The following is a 23,742-nucleotide window of genomic DNA, read 5'->3' as shown; positions in this document are numbered from 1 at the left end:
TGCAGGGAACCTATGTAGACATGGGAAGAATGTGTAAACTCCACAGAGCCAGTCACCCGAGGCTGGGATTAAACCTGGGTCTCTAGTGTTGTAAGACAGCATTGCTAACCACTGAGCTACTGTGCCACCCCACATTAAAAGTTAAAAGAAATAACTATTTGCATTTTAATATGCTTTGTTGAACTACAGAAGTCATCCTTTAAAATTGGAAGAACACGTGAGCTGTATTAAGGCACTAACTCTACCTCAAATAACTTGGGCTTATAAAAAATCGAGTCCAGGGCTTGATTTTATTTTAAGAACCCTCATAGCTATTCTATGGATGCTGAGAAAAATCTAACATTAAGAGAGTTAATAAATAAATAGCGTTTTTCATTTTGTATTAGTGGAGGGAGACACAATATTTTTTTTAATCTGCAATTTAACATAATCTGCTGTACTGATTCCTGCTATTGTTCAACTGTTATTATTAACAAAATGTTGTTACTGGTTTAAGCTACTGGGTTAATGGGTATTCTTCTGAAGTCAAGGGAAAGAACAAAGGGTTTGTGTCAACACAGAGTTAATTCCAAAAACAAGTTTTATTGTTTGATATTTGGCAATAGTACAGCATCAGACATTGTGCTCAGAGGACGCATTAATGAAAATGCTTTTTGCTGCTGAGTGCAAGACAAATATTTAGATGAAGCTAAACATTATAACGCAAAGCTCTGCACACAAATGGTAGTACAGTTTCTTGGCAAGAAAATCTGCTTTCTTAAAATGTCAGTCAATTTATTATCTTATGCAAACGTTTTGCACAGATTCTCAACAGGAGGAATTGCTCCCCCAACCCTTGCATTGACATGCACTATAATAATTGCCTTAATCATTGCTAAATTTTTTGATTTACATGTGCAAAAAAATTACATTTTCAAAAGATGCAATACCAATTGTTCATTAAGATGCTCAAAATGATGAAGATTTAATTCCCCAAGTATTTTAATTTTTCAAAATAAAGGTTGGAGCAATTATTAATTCATCCACTGATCTGAAAACCAGAGATTTTTCCCTAGTGGTATAGTTTTATTATTATTAAGCAGGAGGTTGGGGGGAAACAGATAATGCAATAAAAATAGCCATATCCTACTGCTAATGACCATCTTTGTGTGACAGCTCTGAAAGTATCATTTAGCAAATGAATAACAAAAAAAGTCTCATTGCAAACGTACTGCAATGTAACACAGTTACATTGAGCAACCTCGCAGCATTCCTTGTATGCTTCCAGTCTTGAATAAACATGTGTAGCTGACAGTTAGATTAAAGCAATTTGGTATATCTCAGGAGAATGTTCCACAGCTACGATAGTGTGAAATGTTGTCTAATTATGCAAACTCTAAACTTTGGGAGCCAGTATCATGCTCTGATTGACTGTGCTGGAACAACAGTTGTTACATGCCTTCCAGTAAGAAAAGCATCTGTTGTATAAAGGTCTTATAATTTATTATTGTACTTTATATACAATTACAATTGTATTGCTATTATAGCTTGGGTCTTGGGAACTTAGCACCTTGTATATTATGAGGTGAAATGTGCGACAGTAGATGTCCCAAGACTATAAATTGCAATAGGAAACCAATAGCTAAGTTTATATTGCTTTATAATTCTTCGCAGTCTACGAACAGGAAATTGTTGCACATTGACAAGAACAAGGCATGACATGCATGAAGAACACATTCAACTCCCCAAATACATCCACTTTAAGTTGGTGGAAACATTGTCATTACAATTTAAAGTAGTTGGCACTTCTAACCATAGTTTCAGGATTTTTCCAAATATTATTCCATTTACAATTAGTCTTCCAATTTGCACCTATTTATTAGCATATTTAATGTTATCAGAGGCAGGATGAGTTGATTCAAGCACACTTCAGACATCTCAAACATAATGATAATGCTTTGTAGTCGTGGCATCAGCAAACAGAGAGTAACATTTGCAATCCCAGTGTGAAGGAAAGCACTCAAAAACAAGCACAAGTTGTAACTCACAAGTACTGTCAGCACTGTTCATTCCCTGGCCTCTCTCAAATTAGCTGATGTCAGCCAGAAAGACAGAATGAAGAATACAAAAAAGTGACATTTCCCTTGGGGCGTGCAGGATGAATTCATTTAGGATTCCTGATCACAACTGCTATCCGATAATCCTCCTTGGGAAGCGTTCTCTGCGTGAACAGCAGAAGATAGCTCTTATGTCTGACACTCCACACAGAGAACATTCGGCCTTGCATAGGAAAAGGTTTTTCAGTGAGACATTTAAGAAACAGGGAACTTGCTAGTTCTACGGGAGCGACAGGCAAACATGAGTAATTCTTTGAAGAGGAGGAATATGAAAAGAGGACACTTACTCTAGTGTCCACTAAATAAATGCTGGCCTTAAAAATTAGTCGAAGCAGAAAATAATGTCATCAGTTATTTTTCTTTGGCATACTTCCGTAGATTAGACCAACAATGATGTATGAATATCATTCCCAAAGACAGGTGATACACTATGAACTAAACCATTGGGTGATAAAGTATTCCGGTTCCTGTGCAAACAACAAGCAATACAAATTCAACAGGCCAAGTGCAGATCTGACAACACAACAAATTATCCCAGTGACTATTTCTTATGCTAAAATATTATTCCAAAATTTTTAAAAAATTATACTATGCTAAGGTACTCAGGTTACTTTGTTTGTTTCACACGGTATGCTATGAATAAAAGCTATAACCTCCATTCCTGATCAATCACAGTTTGTCACAATTCCCAGCACTGATCATCTTGGTTTAGTGGCAAAACAAACATTGAGCAGCTCACCAAATAAAGGGAAAGAAATGAAGTCACTAGTATTGACATTAAGCTCCACTGGGATGTTGCTAAAAGAACACAAGAAACAGGTACAGGACTAAGGTCTGTCTCTGTGCTGTATAACTCTATGTCTGTATAATGACATGGGCCCTTGAAGCACAATCATGGCTAATCCTCACTTTCCCACTCACTCTCCATACACCACAATTTCCCGAGATCAAAACTCTGCTTGTTTCACTCTTAAATATACTCAACAATGGACCATCCATAACTTTTGGGTTAGAGAGTTCCAAAGATTTATAAATCTTCACATGTAGAAATTTCTCATTTCAATCCTAAATAGGTGACAACTTATTCTGAGACTGTTCCTCCAGATTGCCCAACCAAATGAAATAATTTCTTAGTGCCTGTTCAGTCAAGCCCCTGCAGAATCCTAAATGCTTCAGTGAGATCACCTCTCATTATCCCAACCCTCAGGAAGTATAGGCCCAATTTATTCAGCCTGGCTTGATGGGATAACATTCTTATCCCAGTAACTAAGTGATCTTTGTTGCACTGTTGCTTAAAAAAATGTTGGAAATATGAAGCCTAAACTACACTAAATACTAGTGTACCTAGTACTCAGTACTTCAGGTGCAGTGTTATCATAATCTTCCATAATAGCGGCAAAACTTTTATTCTTGTACTCTAATCCCTTTGAAATAGATGTCGACATGCCACTTATCTTCTTAATTGTTTGCTGAACGTGTATTTCAAGGACGTGGATATACCAATAAGCTCAACTGGCTAGACAGCTAGCATATGGATGAGCTGGATAACAGAATGTGATTTGATCCCCATTCAGGAATATGTGTACATGGAGCTTACATCTTTAACTGTAGCCCTCTACCTGGCATCCTCCATGGTAATACCTTACCAAACAATATGCAGTATGAATTGTTGTTCATTAAAATGTGATATTTTCATCTTGCATGTCTCTTTATACCAAATGTCATTTCATGGGACCTCTACATTTTCAAATTCATGGAATCATCAAATCCCTACAGTGTGAAAACAGGCCATTGGCCTAACAAGTCCACACCCACCCTTCGAAGAGTAACCCATACAGACCCATTCCCCTACCCCACATTTCCCCTGACTAATGTACATAACCTACACATCCCTGGACACTATGGGTAATTGTTTTTTAGCATGGACAATTTCACCTAACCTGCACACCTTTGGACTGTGGGAGGAAACCAGAGTACCCGGAGGAAACCCATGCAGGCACGGGGAGAATGTGCAAACTCCACACAGACAGTCGCCCTAGCACTGTGGGTCAGCAGTGTTAACTACTGAGTCACTGAGCCACCCCAAATTGCCCAACTGCAATAAAAACAGACAAGTCCCTTGGTGTATTATATAGAATGATAAGATAACACAAGATAAAGTAAGATAAAATAAGACACAGGAGCAGAATTAGGTCATTCAGTCCCATACAGTATGTTCAATCATGGCTAAAATGTTTCTCAACCCCTTTATCCTGCTTTCTCTCTGTAATCCCTTCCTGATCAAGAGCTTGTTTTAGATTAGATCAGATTACTTACAGTGTGGAAACAGGCCCTTCGGCCCAACAAGTCCACACCGACCCACTGAAGCGCAACCCACCCATACCCCTTACCTAACACTATGGGCAATTTAGCATGGCCAATTCACCTGACCCGCACATCTTTGGACTGTGGGAGGAAACCGGAGCACCCGGAGGAAACCCACGCAGACACGGGGAGAACGTGCAAACTCCACACAGTCAGTCGCCTGAGGCGGGAATTGAACCCAAGTCCCTGGCGCTGTGAGGCAGCAGTGCTAACCACTGTGCCACCGTGCCGCTGATCTATCGCTGTCTTAAATACATTCAATAACTTGACCTCCATTGTGCCACAATGCGTTCCACAGATTCATCAACCTCTGGCTGAAGAAATTGCTCCTCATCTCTGTTCTAAGGGTTGTCCTTTCACTGAGGCTGTGCCTTCGGTCTTAGTATCTCTTACTAGCGGAAACATCTTCTCCACATTCACTGTATCCAGACCTCACAGTGTTCTGTAAGTTTCAATGAGATCTCTCCTCAATCCTTCTAAACTCAATCAAGTACAAACCCAATGTCCTCAGTCGCTTCTCATATGACACGCACTTCATTCCTGCATCATTCTTGTAAAACCCCTGTGGACCCTCTCCAGCACCAGCGCATCCTAAGATATAGGGCCCAATATTGCTCACAATATTCCAAATGTGGTCTGACCAAAGCCTTAAGCAGCTTCAGCAGTACATCTCTGCTCTTTTTTTCTCGCCCTCTTGAAATGAATGCCAACTGAACCTCATGTTAACTTTAAGAAAACCTGAACCAGGGCACCCAAGTGCCCTTGTCCTTCAAATTTCCAAAGTCATCCCTATTTAGAAATAGACTATGCCACTATCTTCTTACCAAAGTGCATAACCTCACATATTCCCATTTGTGTTCCATTTCCACTTATTTGCATACTCTCCTGGCCTGTCCAAATCCTTCTAGAGCCTCTCCGCTTCCTCAACACTAACTGCCCCTCCACCTATCTTTGCATTGTCTGCAAACTTAGCAAAAAGCCTCAGTTCCTTTGTTCAGATTGTTAATGAACAGTTGTGGTCTCAGCACTGACCCCTGTGGAACTCCACTAGTTACCAACTGCCATCCTGGAGAAGGCCCCTGTATCTTCACTCTCTGCCTTCTGCTAGTCAGCCAATCTTCTACCCATGCCAGTACCTTGCTCTAACACCATAGGTTCATCTTATTTAGCAGTCTCCTCTGTGGCAACTTTCAAAGGCCTTTTGGAAATCCAAATGGATCATGTCCACTGGCTCTCCTTTGTCAAACTTGCTCATTACTTCATCAAAGAATTCTGACAGATTTGTAAGGCATGACCTCTCCTTGATGAACTGTGCTGACTTCATCCTATTTGACCATGTACAATCTCACCCTTAATAATGGACTCTAAAATTGTAACAACAGCCGAGGTCAGGCTAATCGGCCTATAATTTCCTGCATCTGCAGGCCTCCCTCCATCCTTGACCTGGAGTGTTACATTAACCATTTTCCAGTCCTCTGGGACTCTCTTTGACTCTAATTATTCATGGAAAATCACCATCAATGGCTTCACAATTTCCTCAGCGATCTCCTTTAGATGGTATTACAAGTTTATCAAACTTATAATAAAATCAGTACCATCAGTGCCAGTGGCATACACATTTTTATCAATCTGCTTCCAAATATGAAATTAAAGAAAGGAAGCATGTAACTGGACAATGGCTCAAATGGGTAGGCTCAATGAACACCTGATATTGGACATCAGTCTTCATTAAAAGGAAACTAAAAAAAAATGTAGGTGCATACTGGTGTCCACAAAGCATTTCCTTGAACTTGCAGTGGATTTCCAGGTACATTCTGGGCTGGGACATGATTGAGTTAAAGGGGAAATGACAGGGAAGGACAGATCTCAAGGTGGGAGCAATCCATCAGCAGAAGGCCCGGTGGAGATGACAATGGCCTTTGCAACCGCAACAGACCAAGAAACAGAAGATGTCTGAATGAAACTTCCAGAGTTCAGCTGGTGCACAGCCTATATTTCTGCCAATTCTTCTTAAAATCATTTGTAAAAACGCAAATCTGGGAAATGTACTCTATATTATGCCAAAAACAGCAATATTAAATCTGCTCAAGTGAAATGCTAAGTCACCTATATTAGTAAATTACAATTGCTCAACATTGCTCACATATCCTCCTAAGCTGTGCTTATGATGAAATTAAGGTATTTAAGGTTCTGCATACTTCGTAAATAAAACTCCAGATTCTTTTTTCTAAAAGGTATAAAATTTAATGGCCAAAATTGAGAAAGAAAAGAGAATGAGAGCGAACAATCACTTGGTTCTGTCATCAATCTGAAATGAGATTAAAAAAAAACAAAATTTATTCATTGGCATTAAAATAAAAATTGCTATAAACTTCCTTTGTTATAATAAAATGTCATTTCTGACATTTGTTTTCATCTCAACTTTCAAAGCTAATGCATATAAAATGACCTAGCATTATCTTAAGAGACTTTCTGTGCCTCGGTTCCTAATGCAACAAACTACTTTTGCTTCCCTGCAGCAAAACATTTGTCATAGACTTCCTCAAACGACCACAGAAAGCAGCCTCTCAGTTCCGCCAACATAATGTTACTCAACAAGCAATGGTAAATCACACATTCACTGGGGGAATGACAATAATGAGGTGATAAAGTTCCCTTCACATACACTGGTATACATGGAATCGTAAAATGGTTACAGCACAGAAAGCAGCCAATAGGCCCATCGTTTTCGTGCCAGCTCTCTGCAAGACCAATTCACCTAGACTCACTTCCTTGCTTTCTCCCTGTAGGTCAGCTACTTTTCCCCATATCATTTTGAATGCTTCGATTTAATCTGTCTCCAGCACACCCTCATATATTCCAGCTATTTTGTGTGAAAAGGAGAACTTTCAAGGTCATAATATTATTAAATGCAACATTCCACTCAGACACATATCACACCAGACCAAACACCAGTTTTCAATGTAACCTCTCCTTCAGTGAAAGGTAAAATATTAAAATCCTTCAAGAAAACGGGTTCAAATTCTTGTGGCTGAAGTGTAGCTCTTCTAATAGCTGGCGTTTAATTTAAAATATCTCTTGTGAGCACTTGCATGTGAAAGCAGAATCTATATATGGCCAGACAAATGAAAGAGGAAAGAATTTCAACTCACAATTTGTTATATTCTAAACACCAATGATTTTTCACGGTTACGACTGGACTACACCCCTGGAAAGGCTATAATATGATGTGATTTATTTAGGGACAAGATGATAGATCAGCTGACGACAATATTTCTAACAGGAAATGCCCAGGGTAACAGCACAATACAATTACAAAATACATCACTGTGGACTGAACAGCACAGGGGAATGGCAAGGTCTTGACTGAATGCAGAGTTCAAATATCTATTTCATTTGTTTCAAAATGGTACAATTAGCTGGAAGAACTGCTTAAAGCAGATATTGAGCAACATCTTAAGCACACGGCAGACTCACTTCCCCAGGACTATCAGGCAAATGTCATTTCTCGCCTGTCATGACCAGTAATTAAGGATGTACAGCCACATCTAATGACATGCCACATTTTTCATGAAGCTTGCACAGTGACTATATTGAAATTGGCATGGTATAAATCAGGCAGGGTGCCATTTTATGCAGTTGCACATGAAAACAGTGATTTTTTAAATTTCTGTTTTTTTTAAGAAATAGCTTTGCTCACTTTAGACAGAAATCCCACCAATGTCACTGGATTATTGTCCAGCTAACAGCCAGCTCAGTTACTTTGATCTGATGCTGTCATTGTATCAATGCAGTATCACATCATTAAATGGGTTAAGGATCAATGACAGGCATTTAAGGAAATAGTTCATGATGCACAACAAACATATATTCCATTGAAGGAGGAGAATTCCAGGAATGGGATAAACTAATTATGGTTAATCAAGGAAGTTAGGGATAGTATCCAACTACAAGAAAATAGGAAGGGTCCAATATGGCAAAGATTAGTGGTAAACCAGAAAGCAAAATAAAACCAAAACAATTTAAGAGGGAAAAATAAACTGCGAGGGGTAACTAACAAGTAATACAACAATGCACAGTAAGAGCTTCTTTAAACTTGCAAAAAGTAAAGATGAGGCCAATATGAACATGGGTCCCTTATGCAGTGAGACTGGAGAGATAACAATGGGGAACCAAGAAATGGCAAAGGAGATGAATAAATACTTTCTGCCTGTCTTCGTGATAATATCATTCCAAGATTACTCAACAATCAAGGAATCAGGAAATGATTGGAAATAAACCCAATAACTGTCACCAGAGAAAAAGATATAGGGAAAATAATTGGGCTAAAGGTTGATGGTCCCCTGGCTCTAATGACTTATGACCTAGGATTTTAAAATAAGTAGCTCCAGAGAAAGTGGATGCACCGTAGTAATCTTCCAAGAATCTTTAGATTCAGGTGAAGTGTCAGTGGGTTGGAAAACTGCCAGTTATTAAAAAAAACTGAGAGAAGAAAGGCCAGTTAATTTAGTGACATCCATTGGGAAATTCCAACATTTATTATAAAGGATCTAGTAGCAGAGCATTTAGAAATACAGAATATGAACAAGCAAAGTCAGGATGGCTTTATGAAGGGGAAGTCAGGCTTGATATATTTATTACCGATTTTTAAGGAGGAAACATCCAGGATAATCAAAAGATTTAATACATTTGGTTTTCTAAAAGACATTCACTAAGGTACTGCACATTGGCTACTTAATAAGATAGTAACCCATGGGCAGTATATTAGCATGGTCAGAGAATTGGATAACGAATGGAACCTAATGCTTTGGGTAAAAGATGGTATTCTCAGGGTAGCAACCTGTAACTAGTGAAGTGTCCCATAGATCAGTGCCAGGACCATAATTATTTTCAATATATTATGGGTAGGAATATGGGTAAGGGCAAGATCACCACTCACATTGAGAAGACCCTCCATTGTGTTGTGTGCCACTAACACTATGCTAAATGGGACAGAATTCAAACAGATCTAGCAACTCAAGACTAAGCACCCATGAAGTGGAGTGGGCCATTAATAGCAGCAGAATTGTACTTCAACACAATCTGTATTGGGCCGACATATCCCCCACTCAACTGTTCCCATCAAACTCAGGATTCAGGCCTGTTTCAATGGAGAGTGCAGGAGGGCATGCCAGGAGCACATGAGGCATACCTAAAAATGAGATATCAGCTGATGAAGCTTTCATACAGGATGACTTACATGCCAAACAACATAAGCAGCAAGTGATAGAGTTAACTGAACCCACAACCAATGAATTAGATTTAAGCTCTGTAGTCGATGGAGGAGTCCAAGAACCTGCATGTCCTCGGTGGAGTGGGAGGCACCACCAGGGATATATTTCCCTCCCCTCCCCTATCAGCGTTCCGAAAAGACCACTCCCTCCGTGACTCCCTCGTCAGGTCCGCACCCTCCACCTACCCAACCTCCACTCCCAGCACCTTTCCCTGCAACTGCAAGAAATGCAAAACTTGCGCCCACACCTTCCCCCTTACTTCTCTCCAAGATCCCAAGGGATCCTTCCATATCCACCACAAATTCATCTGCACCTCCACACACATCATTTACTGCATCCACTGCACCCGAGGTGGCCTCCTCTATATTGGGGAGACAGGCCGCCTACATGCGGAACACTTCAGAGAACATCCTCTGGGATACCCGGACCAACCAACCCAACCACCCCGTGGCTCAACACTTCAACTCCCCCTCCCACTCCACCAAGGACTTGCAGGTCCTTGGACTCCTCCATCACCAGACCATAGCAACACGACGGCTGGAGGAAGAGCACCTCATCTTCCGCCTGGGAACCCTCCAACCACAAGGGATGAACTCAGATTTCTCCAGTTTTCTCATTTCCCCTCCCACCACCTTGTCTCAGTCCCAACCCTCAAACTCAGCACCACCTTCCTAAACTGCAATCTTCTTCCTGACCTCTCCGCCCCCACCCCACTCCGGCCTATCACCCCCACCTTTACCACCTTCCACCTATCGCATTTCCAACACCCCTCCCCCAAGTCCCTCCTCCATACCTTTTATCTTAGCCTGCTTAGCACACCTTCCTCATTCCTGAAGAAAGGCTCATGCCCGAAACGTCGATTCTCCTGCTCCTTGGATGCTGCCTGACCTGCTGCGCTTTTCCAGCAACACATTTTCAGCCCCATCAGTCTACTCTTGATTATCAGTAAAGTGATGGAAACTGTCACTAACAGTGCTATCAAGCAGCACCTACTCAGCAATAACCTGTTCAATGATGCCCAGTCTAGGTTCCGCCAAACCCACTCAACTCCTGATCCCATGATAGCCTTGGTTCAAACATGGATGGAAGAGCTGAATTCCTGAGGTGAGGTGAGAGCTGACAGCCCTTAACATCAAGGTTGCATTCAGCTTAGAGTGGCAACAAGGAGCCTGAGCAAAACTGGAATCAATGAATATCAAGGCAAACTCTCTGCTGGTTGGAGTCATTGCTGGCACATAGGAAAATGGTTGTGGTTGTTGGAGGTCAATCACCTCAGTTCCAGGACATCGCTACAGGAGCTCCTCAGGGTAGTGTCCTAGGCCAAAACATCTTCAGCTGCTTCATCCATGACTTTCCTTCCATCATAAGGTCAGAAGTGGGATGTTTGCCAATGATTCCACAATGTTCAGCACCATTTTTGACTCCTCAGATGCTGAAGCAGTCTATGTTCAGATATGATAAGACCTGGACAATACCCGAACAATACTCAGGCTTGGGCTCACAAGTGACAAGTAACTTCCATGCTACACAAATTCCAGGCAATGACCATCTCCAAAAGAGATAATCTAACCACTGTCCATTGATATTCAATTGTGTGACCATCACTGAATCACCCACTATCAACATCTTCTGGTCACTATTGGTCAGAAACTCAATTGGACATGCTACAGTAGCCTCAAGATGAGGCCAAAGTCAAGGTATCCTGTAGCAAGAAAATCACTTTCTGACTTCCTATAGCCTGTCCACCAACTACAAGGCATATGTCAGGAATGTGATGGGATTCTCCACACGTGCCTGGACGGGTGCAGCTCCAACAAGGCTCAAGAAGCTTGACACCAGCCTGGACAAAGCAGTCTACAAACATCCGCACCCTCCATTACTAATGCTCAGTAGCAGCAGTGTGTACTATCTACAAGATGCACTGCAGGAATTCACTGAAGATCCTTAGACAGCACCTTCCAAACCTACGACCACTTCCATCTCGAAGGGCAAGAGTAGCATGGGAACATCACCTCCTGCAAGTTCCCCTTTAAGCCATTCACCATCCTTATTGGAAGTATACTGCCATTCGGTCAAAATCCTGCAATGCCTTGTGGCATTGTGGGTCAGCCTACAGCACATGGACTGTGTTGGTCCAAGAAGGCAGTTCAGCACCTCCTTCTCAAGGGCAACTATGATAGAAGTGAATCATAGCCAAGTTAATGGATAAACCAAATGGCAAGTGGTAAGGATGGCACAAAGAATGTACAAAGGTATATAGATGGGTTAAGTGAATGGGCAAAGACTTGATGGATGGAATTTGATGTGGGAACGTGTGAGGATATGCATTTTGGCAGGAAGAATTGAAAAGCTGAATATTATTTAAATAGGGAAAGACTGCAAAAAACTGCAGAGTGGAGGGATTTGGGGGTCCTTACGGGTCAATCATTAAAAAGCTAGCATCCAAGTTCAGTGGATAAAAGGGAACACAGATGCATTGCTGGCCTTCATTTCAAACAGAATGGAGTATAAAAGCAGGGGAGTCTTGCTGAAATGGGACCACACCAGGAATACTGCAAACTGTTTTTATCCCCTTAGCTAAGTAAAGATATACTGGTATAGAAGACAGTCCACAGAAGGCCTTCTAGGCTGATTCCAGATAGGGAGTGATTTTCTTATGAAGAGTTTAAATAGTTTGGGTTTGTAGTTTAAAAGGGTAGGAGACCTTACTGAAATGAATAACATTACTGGGGGGTATAACAGGTTAGATGCAAAGAGGATTTTTCCCTCTGTGTAAACATCATGGGTAACAATGTCAGAATAAAGGGGTAATCCAAAAGGATGCAGAGGAATTACATCTCTCAGAGGGTAGTCAATCTTTGAAATTCTTTAGCTCAGAGAGATTTTGAGACTGGGCCATTAGGTGTAACCAAGGCTGGGAGAGACAGGTTTTTCATCAATAAGAGAATCAAAGCTTACAGGGAAAAGGCAATAAGGTGGAGTTGAGGATTATCAGATAGCGTTTGAATGGCACAGCAAACTCGACGGCCCAAATGGTCTACTTCTCTTCCTGCATCTTATTTTCTAACAAAGATGTATCTTTATCACATTAGCATAAATATTTACTTAATTTTCCTCATTTTTCAAATGTGAAAAGCAAAACAATCCAAGGATTTTTATAATTATCTGGCATATTAAATATGTGAGTGTTTTGACTCTGATTTTCTCTTCATTATCAGCACTCAAATGAAACCTGTTGGCAATGCACTTGCATTTTTCTAATGAGTGACCTACTGAATGCAAAACGCAGCCAGTGGTGCCAGACCTGAGATTCCAGCCTCAGGGCCCGCAGCTTCTTTGGAATTTGTGACCTATACATTTGCACCAGCCAACTGTCCTACGCCAGATGCTTTGAACACAGGGTTAAAAATGGATGGAACTAATGAAAAATCATCAGTGCCTACTGACCGGATAGCACTGTGTGTAGGTGTAACTGTGTGCACATTCATCAAAGATGAAAGAGCATCTCACCTCCATCTCTGTCAGTAGATGGTTGTGAAGACAAAATATTGCATTGATTGTGCTGCCTGTAGTAGTGAAGCTGCATTTAATCACCTCATTATCTCTCCTTAATTTCCCCACATCTTCAGGAATGCTTTTCTATTAAAACAATTCTAAACTCAACTTTTCTCAGTTCATATCAAAAATAGTAATCTCGGATGACAGTGTTTTGTTGATTTCTTTGTCTAAAGATTGATGTGACTATAAGAACCCTATTTTCTTTGAAGATTTCTGAAACTTCACCAATGGAGATTAAGTCTGTTTACTCTGAACTTCATGAAGATTGACAGCCAGCTCAATGAACAGATAAAACTTGCAAATCGCTTGCAGTGTAGTATGTAGTATTCCAAGGAATCATTCAGAACTCAGATGATGCATAGGTTTGGCTGCTGAGAAGGTGAAATGCCTGTTGTTGTTAGTATTAGCAAAACTGTAGATAAAAACATTAAAATTATTAAACTCCACTTTGTAATTATGAACTCTTTTTGTCTGAAACTAGCAAGGGCAATAATTTAATTCCCAAAGTCATATGGTACCTGACAGCTTGCTGCCCTGTTCCTGCTGAGTTACAGATGAGAAGAAGGACTTTGCCAGTTGCACCATGTTGTATGAACTCGACTGGAGTTGCTTCAAAGCCTTCAGAAGCTGCCTTGTAAGAAGGTGTAGTCATACTCTGGTAACGCCCTGTTTTGCAACAAGACAAACAGTTCAAATTATTAGTGTCAAGGTCAGATTTTGCTTTACTTACCAAAACCTGAAAATGAAATAACATTGCCAAGATCAATTTTAGCAGCATCAACTTTGCTTTGTCTGCTTTAAAATATTACACACTTTCGAAAAGAATCTAGTCTTTTTTTGATCACAACAAAATATGGAGAAGGAAGTTAGTCCATATTAATCGATCAGCAAGAAAGTTGTAACAGTGTTAAAATTGAATAGGTTCTTCTTGTTATTTTGTGCAAAGTGTAATCCATATATTAACAAAATTCCCGATATCAACCTTATAACATACATTGTTACCAGTTTGAACCTCTATGCTCTTCATCATCTCCCACATTTTAAATTAGAATATCCAAAATTGAACTTTCCTCCACCAGTTACGATCATTATGTGATTTTACTATTTACATTTTCCAACTTGATTGATGGGGGTGGGGGAAGGAGTTGGATACAAAATGGTGTCTATTTCCAAAAGTTGGTGAAGGGAAAACCATAGAGATCATAGTCTAAGATCAAATTAATTGGCATTTGGCAAAACAATGGCAAACAAATGATTTGTCAGAAATTCAGTAAGTTTGACTGACTAGATTTGAAAATGGAAAGGTCTAACAAGGGTAGTGTGGTTGACGTATAGGTGGACTTTCAAAAGGTGTTTGACAAGGAACCTCGTGAATAGATTCATTCTCAAAATTGAAGCCCATGACATGAAATGGTCAGTGCAGCATGAATACCAAACTTATTATTGGGCAGAAAGCAGAATATAGGGTGAATGGTTTCTCATCAGGTCTGCGGAAGCAATACAGTGATGTCCCTCTGGGTTCTCAGTTTCAGGATGAAAGGTCTTTTGAAATATATGAATAATATGGATGTGGGATCAAAGGGCATATTTTGAAAGTCCATACACTAAATCTGTAAATGTGGTAAACAATGAAGAGAACAGTTATCGAGTTCAGGAAGACAACAGGCTGGTGAAACACAATGATGGGGGTAATTTAAAGCACATAAATATAACACAATACATTTTGGCAGAAGAATGAGAAAGACATTATTATCTAAATGAAACAATGGGAAAGTAACTGCAAAAACAGACACAAAAACAAATTGCTAGAGAAACTCAGCAGATCAGGCAGCATCTGTAGACAGAAAGTAGAATTGATGTTATGGGTCCAGTGACCTTTTTGCTTCAGATTTGTCAGCTGCAGTTCTTCGGATTTTTTTGCAAGAACAGACAGACCTGGGGTATACGTACACAAATGTTTGAGGATAGCAAGACAATTTGAGAAGGCTGTTAGAACAGCAGGTAGAATCCTCGTCAGTTATTCATACAAAAAGTTACGAAATAAAATAATCGATTACATCTCAGTTGGGTGTTCATTTCTGGGTGCCATATGTTTGCAAGGATTCCAAAGCTTTGGAGAAGATGAAAAATGGTACAAGGGATGATGGGCTTTGGATATATGGGAAGCCTGGACTGGTGGCTTAATCTAAAGCATAGGAGGAAAAGTGGCGGTTTGACAGAGGAGTTGAAAATCACCAATGGTTTTGAGTATAAATAAGAATCTTATGAAGAGGCAAATAAGGATTACAGCCTCAAAGAGTTAGTGAAAAAAGGACTGAAAACATGAGTTTTTTGTGATCTGGAATGTGCTGGCTGAAAGGGTGGTGGAAATAGATTCAATAACAACATTCAATGGAGTATTTGATAAATACTGGAGTAGGATAGTAGAATCAATTGGATACCTTGACTAAAAGGTTATCTCAGTCTTTTCCTGCTCTAAAAGATTCTTTATTTCTACACCTATTGTACAAGTCTGTCCATTTTTTCTTCCATCTTATCCACTTGGCACTTCTGACTGATTGCAACATTCTGTTGCACTGGTGTGCTGGGTTCATTGTGGGATTGCCTCGTCCTGCTTCAGCTGTTTGGCAAGTAAGCAGTCCTGTCTTGATGTTTCATCAGGTTAATATCTCATCTTCTAGGTGCATCTCCTGCATACTTCATTGAACCAGGGCTGATCTCCTGCTTGAGTGGGGCAATATACCTGTCTAGATCACAGATTGTGGTTGATTACAATTCTGCAGCTTTTGATGAGCTACAGTTTTGAGTTGCTAGATATTTTCAAAGTCTATCCCACTTCACTTGGTGCCAAATAACACAATAGAGGGTATCCTTAATGTGAAGATGGAACTTTGTCTCCACAATGACTATGTTCTGGCAACTTTCACTGATTGTGTCTTGTACAATGCATCAATGATGTCTAGATTGGTGAGGACAAAGTCAAATAGGTTTTTCCCTGTTGTTGGTTCCCTCTCTAGCTGCCACAGTCCCAGCCTAGCAGCTATATCCTTCAGAACATGGCTAGCGTGGTCAGTAATGCTATTGAGCCTCTCCTGGTGATGGACACTGAAATCTCTACACTGAGAACATTCTGTGCCTTTGCTTCTTTCAAATGATGTTAAACATGGAGGATGACTGATTCATTATCGAGGATGGGACAGTGGATAATAATCAGCAAGAGGGTTCCTCGTTTGGAGTCAAAGTTCAATAATGCCATGGCAACTCCCATCAGTGAGTCTGTGCTGCCCTTGCAGGCTGGTATTAGTGGTGTCTGGCACCTCTTCATAAGGTATAGTTTGACGGGCATGTTTATATAAAACTATTGCTCGCTAAGTTCTCTCAATTTTGACAAAAGATCCTAGATGTTTGTAAGGAGGACTTTGTAAAGTTGACAGGACTGGGTTTAACCATTGTCTTTTGCAGCACCTTGATTGATACTGTGTTGTCTGTCCAGTTTCATTCCTTATCCACAATAGCCTCAATGAAAGAGGAAGGCTGTCTTCATGACTTTGTGCCATGAACTTAATGCCGAAGGAGATTTGACTGAGATGAGATCCCCCATGACTGCAGAGTGTGCCACAGGAAACTATTAAACTCCATTCAATGAAAGCAAGCACCTACAACATTTGTACTTTACAATAATGCTCGAGAACTTGTAGACATTATAATTGAAATTAGATGTGATTCATAGCACAATCCAATGCTGGCTGCCTGCCAAATAAAGAATTTAACTAAATGTTTGTTGTTAAATGGCTTAAGGTAGAATTTATTTTATCAAGTGCTGTTACTGTATATGTTTTAAAAGTGATCTCAAGTCTTCTGATTCTTTACTGAATTAACTTTCATCAAGTAGTAAGAAGGTACTACCCTGAAATCCAGATCCAGGCTACTGGGGGCTGTGTGCCACTCAAACCTCATACTTTGAATGGCCCGATTTCCTTATTGATCATACCATGTAACTGGCACCATTCAGTCAGAAAACAAATAGAATTGTTAATTGGTTAGAGCAAAGAATAACAAGAAGGGAGACCCGGGTTCAATTCCCGCCTCAGGCGACGGACTGTGTGGAGTTTGCACATTCTCCCTGTGTGTGCCTGGGTTTCCTCCAGGTGCTCTGTTTTCCTCCCACAGTCCAAAGATGTGCAGTTTAGGTGAATTGGCCATGCTAAATTGCCCATTGTGTTCAGAGGTGTGTAGGGGTAAATGTAGAGTAATAGGGTAGGGGAATGGGTCTGAGGGGTTACTCTCTGGAGGGTTGGTGTGGATCAAATGGTCTATTTCTACACTGTAGGGATTCTATGACAGAGCTAATTCCCTTTACGAAAGCCATAACCGAACCTACCTCCATGACCCTTTCTCCCAACTATTGCACCATAAGTTTATTACACCAAATTGCTGGACTAACAAATAAAGAGCAGCCACATTCCTTTCTTATTAATCAATACCAAGAGCTCTGAATTAACATTAAAAAAGCAGATATTTTTGAATAAGTGGTTTTAAACTTGTACAGGAATTTGATTTTCTTCCTGCACTCATGATAACAAAAAGTTCTTTGTTGGTCAGATGTCCTGGAACTAGGAATGGGGGCCAGAGGTCAGGTCATTGTTGCTTCCTGACCCCTGTCCCTATCACCATTGATCTGGAAAGTGCACAACTGAAAGTCTCAATATCCAGTCATTTAATTCTCTTTCCTTGAGCAAAGTGTGGATGCTTTGTGACACATCCAAAAGTTTTGAGAAGATGTTCATGCTCAAGGTTCATGCCATAGAATCTGTTCCATAAGCTTGGTCCAGTCAGGTCAGTACCAGAAACCTGGTAATCCTTCATCCAGGAAGGGAAAGCAATTCAACAAGTTTCTTATTACCAACTGTTTGTAAGCAGGAACTGTGGATGACAGTAACATGTTGGATGAGGACAACGTAGATGTGAATACCCCATAATAGAACAGTTTTGGTGGACTCACTCAGTGATTCTGGCTAGTGCAAAATGTGCAACAGAAAACAGCCCTCCCGGTTTTATACTTGTTTCCATTGATAATTCACCACCACATGTTTTTAACTGTTGCATAAAGTTAAAACTATTAGTTCAACAAAATAATAATTGGGAAAGGAAAGCCTCAGACAGTTGTCTACAATAGTGACATACAAATAAGGAGAGGTTGTAAACATTGAAGAATATTGATGGGTATGGTTCGCAGCAGGCAGTATATTTATAAATTACCTACCAGACTAATGTGACACTTACTTTAAATCAGTCAGTACACTATATTGTGAAAAGATTAAAAATAAAAGATGACATCTCATTATTGAGAAACAAATTAAATAAATGGCTAAGAAGAGAAATTTCTCAAATTTATTAGTAGCAGTTTTGCATAGAATGCAAAATACTAATTTCACAATTGTAAATTAGAATGCTAAGTATCAGCTGTATTTATCTTTTACAATATATCATTGAACTTTTATCATATTTAGATAGAATGAAAAATGTGATTACTTTCCAATCACGAAGCCATCACATCACATTCTGAATATAGTTACCCACTGTTCAGCGCACTGCGCTCTGCTAAATTGTAATACCAAAAGTAGTTGTGTCCTGATCTTCCTCTCTATTGTGCAGACTTGTCTACGCATGCACTAAGTATGTGATCATAAATTATTTTATTTCAGCCAACATTCAGCAATTGAAGGTTATGAAGATCGATTTAACCTGTAAGTAATTTGAGCTTTCAGTTATGCAAGATATTAACTTCATCTTTCAAGGAGTAATAGGATGTACTTTGCATAACAACAACTCATATTTATATAGCACCTTTGATCTAATAAAATATCCCAAGGCATTTCATAGCTGCATTATAAAAGGCAACAGATGGAAACATCATACTGTCACATCACATATTTCAGTTTAAAATTATGAATTAAACTTATTACAGGAAATAGGTTTGCAAGAAATAAAAGTAATGCAAGAGAGAAATACTGAGCTTCGACATCCACTTTATTTCCTATTTGTAATAACAAAGCATTTGCAACCTTGGACTCCTTTTTACTGAGTCTTAGAACTGACTGCTTTGATGGTCTTATTACACTGGCGCACATCTTACAGAAATGCAATTATACTACATCAACTAGACATTCAGAGTTGCTGCCTCAGGATGCACTCCACTTTCTTTGAAATGGTTGTTTGAAAGAAGTCCTCCAGTACTTTCCAGCAGAATCATCGAATGGTTAAAGCAAAGCAAGAGGCTATTCAGCTCTGGCCATACCAACTCCACACCGAACTGATTATACTCCCATTCCTTTCTGTAGCCATGCAAATTTTGTCTCTTCTGGCAATAAGTCAATACTTTTTTTGAAACAGGCTTCAGTCCACTTCCACCATACCCTCAGGCAAAGTATGTCAAGTTCTAATCTCTAATCTTCTCTTGCTGTTGGTTCTTGATCGATTCAACTTGTCCAATACTTCTGGATCATTCCACCAATGGAAACAATTTCCTCAACCACACTGTCCTCTACCCACACTATCCTTTGGCTACATGATATTGAGCATCTCTATCAAACCTCATCTCATCTCTGCCAACTCTTCTCTAAGGAAACAAGTCCAAGCTTCCAAAATTTATTCATGTTACTGCAACCCCTCACCCCGAAACCATTCTCATAATATTTTTTCTGCATCCTTTCTAATGTATTCACATCTTTCCTAATTTAGAACATAGAACATAGAAAAATACAGCGCAGTACAGGCCCTCAGCCCTCGATGTTGCGCCAATCCAAGCCCACCTAACCTACACTGGCCCACTATCCTCCATATGCCTATCCAATGCCCATAAAGAGGGAGAGTCCACCACTGTTACTGGTAGGGCATTCCATGAACTCACGACTCACTGAGTAAAGAATCTACCCCTAACATCTGTCCTATACCTACCACCCCTTAATTTAAAGCTATGCCCCCTCGTAATATCTGACTCCATTTGTGATGTCCTGAATTGGAAATAATATTTCAATTAAGGCCAAGAAGTTTTTTGCTTTTGTATTCAATGCCTCTACCTACGAAGCCTTGATCCCATCTGTCATTTTAACCACTTACTCACTGCTACACTGTGAATTTCAATAAGCTTTGCAATTTACTCCCAAGTTCACTCTGACCCTGCACCCCTTTTAGAATTGCATGTTTTACTTTATATTGCCTCTCCTTTTTCTTCTGACTAATTGTATCACTTTTCTGTAGTCATTTAAGCTAAAACAAAATAATTATCTAAATGGAAGAAAAAAGATGCAGTTCTGAAGAAGGATCACTGGATGCAAAGTCTGCTTTATCTCCACAGATGTTTCCAGATCTGCTCAAGTTCTCCAGCAATTACTGGGTGTTTTGTTTTTCTCATATTGGTTTTGCTCTGTAGATTTTTCACCTGTCCTCCAAACTTTCTACATTAAGTCTGGTTCTTGCTTGTATTGTCAATCTGACCTCTGTCATATGTACCCCACTCCTGCTCCATCTTATTCATTGTCTCTTTCAACTACGAGTTTTGGCTTTTTCATCTTACATCTTGCCTTTGTGAGTATTGTTACTCTGGATTGTTTCTTGTACATTTTCATAAACAACATGAATCTTATTCTACTATGGTTATTATTCCCTAAATATTCCCCTCATTCCAGCAATGTCATGATTCCTTTCCAGGTCTGGAATATATTGTTCAGAAAAGCCCTCTGTCGGCATTTTAGGAACATTACTTCCTCTCTGTCCTTTACACTATTACTATCCTTGTCTATATCTGGATAATCAAAGCTTCATATTTTAAGTACTTGGTCATTATTAAATTATCTTGTGACTTCCTTGAAAATTTCTTCCTTTGCATCTATCTCACTGATTAGTCATGCATAGATTGCAGCCAGTACAGCAATGATTACCCCACTATCAGCATGAACCAAATAACCTTTGTCCCCAACTCTGCAGGACATCTTTTTCTTTTTAAATCAATACTGCCGCCCCTTCACTTTTCTTTCCTTTCCTGAACACTCCTCTCTCAGGAATGTTTCGTACCCTACCTGCCCTTTGTTGAGCAAGGACTCCGATATGATCACATTATCACATTCCCTGATATCTGGATCTGCAGCAAGCAGACGCAACTACTTGTGTTCTACACCAACAAGTTCCCACCAACCACACCACCCCCCTCCCTCCCAATCAAGCTACTTAAGAGTCATAGAGGCACACAGCATGGAAACAGACCCTTTGGTCCAACCAGTCCAAGCTGAATAAAATCCCAAGCTAAAATACTTCCCCCGACTGTGCTTCGTCCATATCCCTCGAAACATTTCCCATTCACGTGCTTATCTAAATATCTTTTAATCATTGTAACCATAGCCGCATCTATCACTTCCACTGGAACTTCATTCCACACATGAACCATTTTCTGTGTAAAATAATTGCCCCACATGTCTTTTTAAAAATCTTTCTCCTTCCCCCAGTCTTGAAATCCCCCACCCAAGGGAAAAGATACATGTCAATCACCTTATCTATACCCCTCATGATTTTATAAATGTCTATAAGGCCACCTCTCAACCTCCTAAATTCTCTTGGAAAAGATCTTAGCCTTTTTGGATTCTCCTCATAACTCCAACCCTCAACCCTTCTAAACCCTCTCCAGCTTAATAATATCCTTCCTACAACAGCGTGACCAGAACTGCCCGCAGTACTCCAGAACAGGTCTCAGTAACATCCTATACAACCTCAACATAATGTCCCTTCTCCTCTGTTCAAAGGTCTGAGTAATGGAGGCATGCTTGCTAAATGCCTTCTTAACCAAGCTTATCTATATGTGATGCAAACATCAAAGAATTATGAAGCTGAACCCCTAGCCCTCTCTGTTCTACAACATTGTTTAATTATATATGTCTTGTCTTTGTTTGTTTTATCAAAATGTAATAATCTTACATTTATCAAATTAAAACTCCATTTACCACTCTTCAGCCCTGACCCAACTGATCAAGATTTCTTTGTAACCATTGATAACCGTCCTCCCCGCGCACTATACTACTAATCTTGCCACCATCACTTCTCTGACCAGATCAGACCTCCTTCAGACTATCCACCAGAACCAATCCAATTAGTGGCTGACTGCCTGACTACATCACCCACCTCCTCAACTTTAACTCTTTTTCTGGACTGACCATATCCCAACTAGACCTAACTATTCCCCCATACAACTGTCCTTCCTTTGTATCCACTCACCTTCCTAGCTACCTTAACCATTCAGTCACTCACCCACACTCCCGTTTACTCCATCAAACACTAGACCTTTACTTACTAGACTATGCAGCTAGTATCATAATCAGGAGCATGTCCTCTCTTGTCCCACCTCTCCTCAACTCTGATGAAATTCCCTGGAGTGATGATGTGCTGCACATTCATTTGACAGTGGGATTAGAAGAGTACACAGTGTTATTGTACATTGTGGCAATGTACACAACATTGGAGATGCTCTAAAGATTTAGGCCAGTATTTCTATCATTTAATTTATGGAAACAGTCCCACCATCATCTAGCCAGGATCACGAAACCAGTCTGATGAAAAGTTTTCTGAAATTTCTAATATGTTGTTAAAGGTTCCCTAAGGTTGTTTCAACCAACAAGTTCAATTTCTTCTCAAACTAAGTTTTTCCACATTAAAGCTTTACATTGTGAATGTACTTAACAGATGACTGTGAACTGATTTGGTTTTATCTATAGGTAACACATAGGTTTACTGACAAACGTCAGAAAGACACATCCCCTTGAAATAACAATCATTTCTCAGCCAGAAGGAAATATTGCTTAAAGCTCCATCTCCAAATAAAGGCAACATACAATGCTTCAGGGACAATTTACAGAATGCAGTTTGGAACACACACCACTGTCTAACTATAAATGTATTTGGTTGAAACAAATTACCAAAACATTAAATGAATTGTTGAATGGAGCCAATGTTTATAACACAGAGCTCAGCGAAAGCTCTGTCATGTCTGTCTTTTCTTAAACTGAGTACTCACTCTTTGGTGAGTATTGATGATCATCCAGATCGATGTGAAGCTGATCAGGTGAGTGTTCCCACTGTCCCAGCCAATACTTACCCCATCAGCAAACAACACCGAAAGCATATTATTCGGTCAGGTCATTTGTTTCTGTTTGTAGAGCCTTGCTCCACACAAACTGACAAGCGCAGTTCCCTATTTCCTGGAAGCCAATGGAAAAGGCAAGGTTGGACATGAAATGAGTTGCTGATTTTGATAAATTCCACACTAATGGTATTGAAAAGTGTTGCAGACAAGCATAGAAGATAGGAATGCTACACACAAGATATAGAGAGAGCATGTGTGAGATGAGAAAAGGCAGTTGCATAGAAACCATGAGAAAGTGGGAATTAAACAAGAGGCAATCACA

General features: G+C 39.9%; 1 protein-coding gene across 1 annotated transcript in view; it reads right to left on the bottom strand.

Annotated features, from left to right (window-relative positions):
* usp43a (ubiquitin specific peptidase 43a) overlaps window positions 1–23,742 on the bottom strand; it is a 438,498-nt gene that overhangs the window by 59,060 nt on the left and 355,696 nt on the right. Inside the window, exon 7 of the mRNA XM_060844205.1 lies at window positions 13,810–13,957. Within this exon, the coding sequence (XP_060700188.1) occupies window positions 13,810–13,957 (148 nt within the window). The remainder of the gene's footprint in view (window positions 1–13,809; window positions 13,958–23,742) is intronic.

Source organism: Hemiscyllium ocellatum, chromosome 25 (genome assembly GCF_020745735.1).
Source record: "Hemiscyllium ocellatum isolate sHemOce1 chromosome 25, sHemOce1.pat.X.cur, whole genome shotgun sequence".
Taxonomy (NCBI): Eukaryota; Metazoa; Chordata; class Chondrichthyes; order Orectolobiformes; family Hemiscylliidae; genus Hemiscyllium; species Hemiscyllium ocellatum.
The sequence above is the reverse complement of the archived record's forward strand: the minus strand, read 5'-3'. Positions and strand labels throughout refer to the sequence as shown.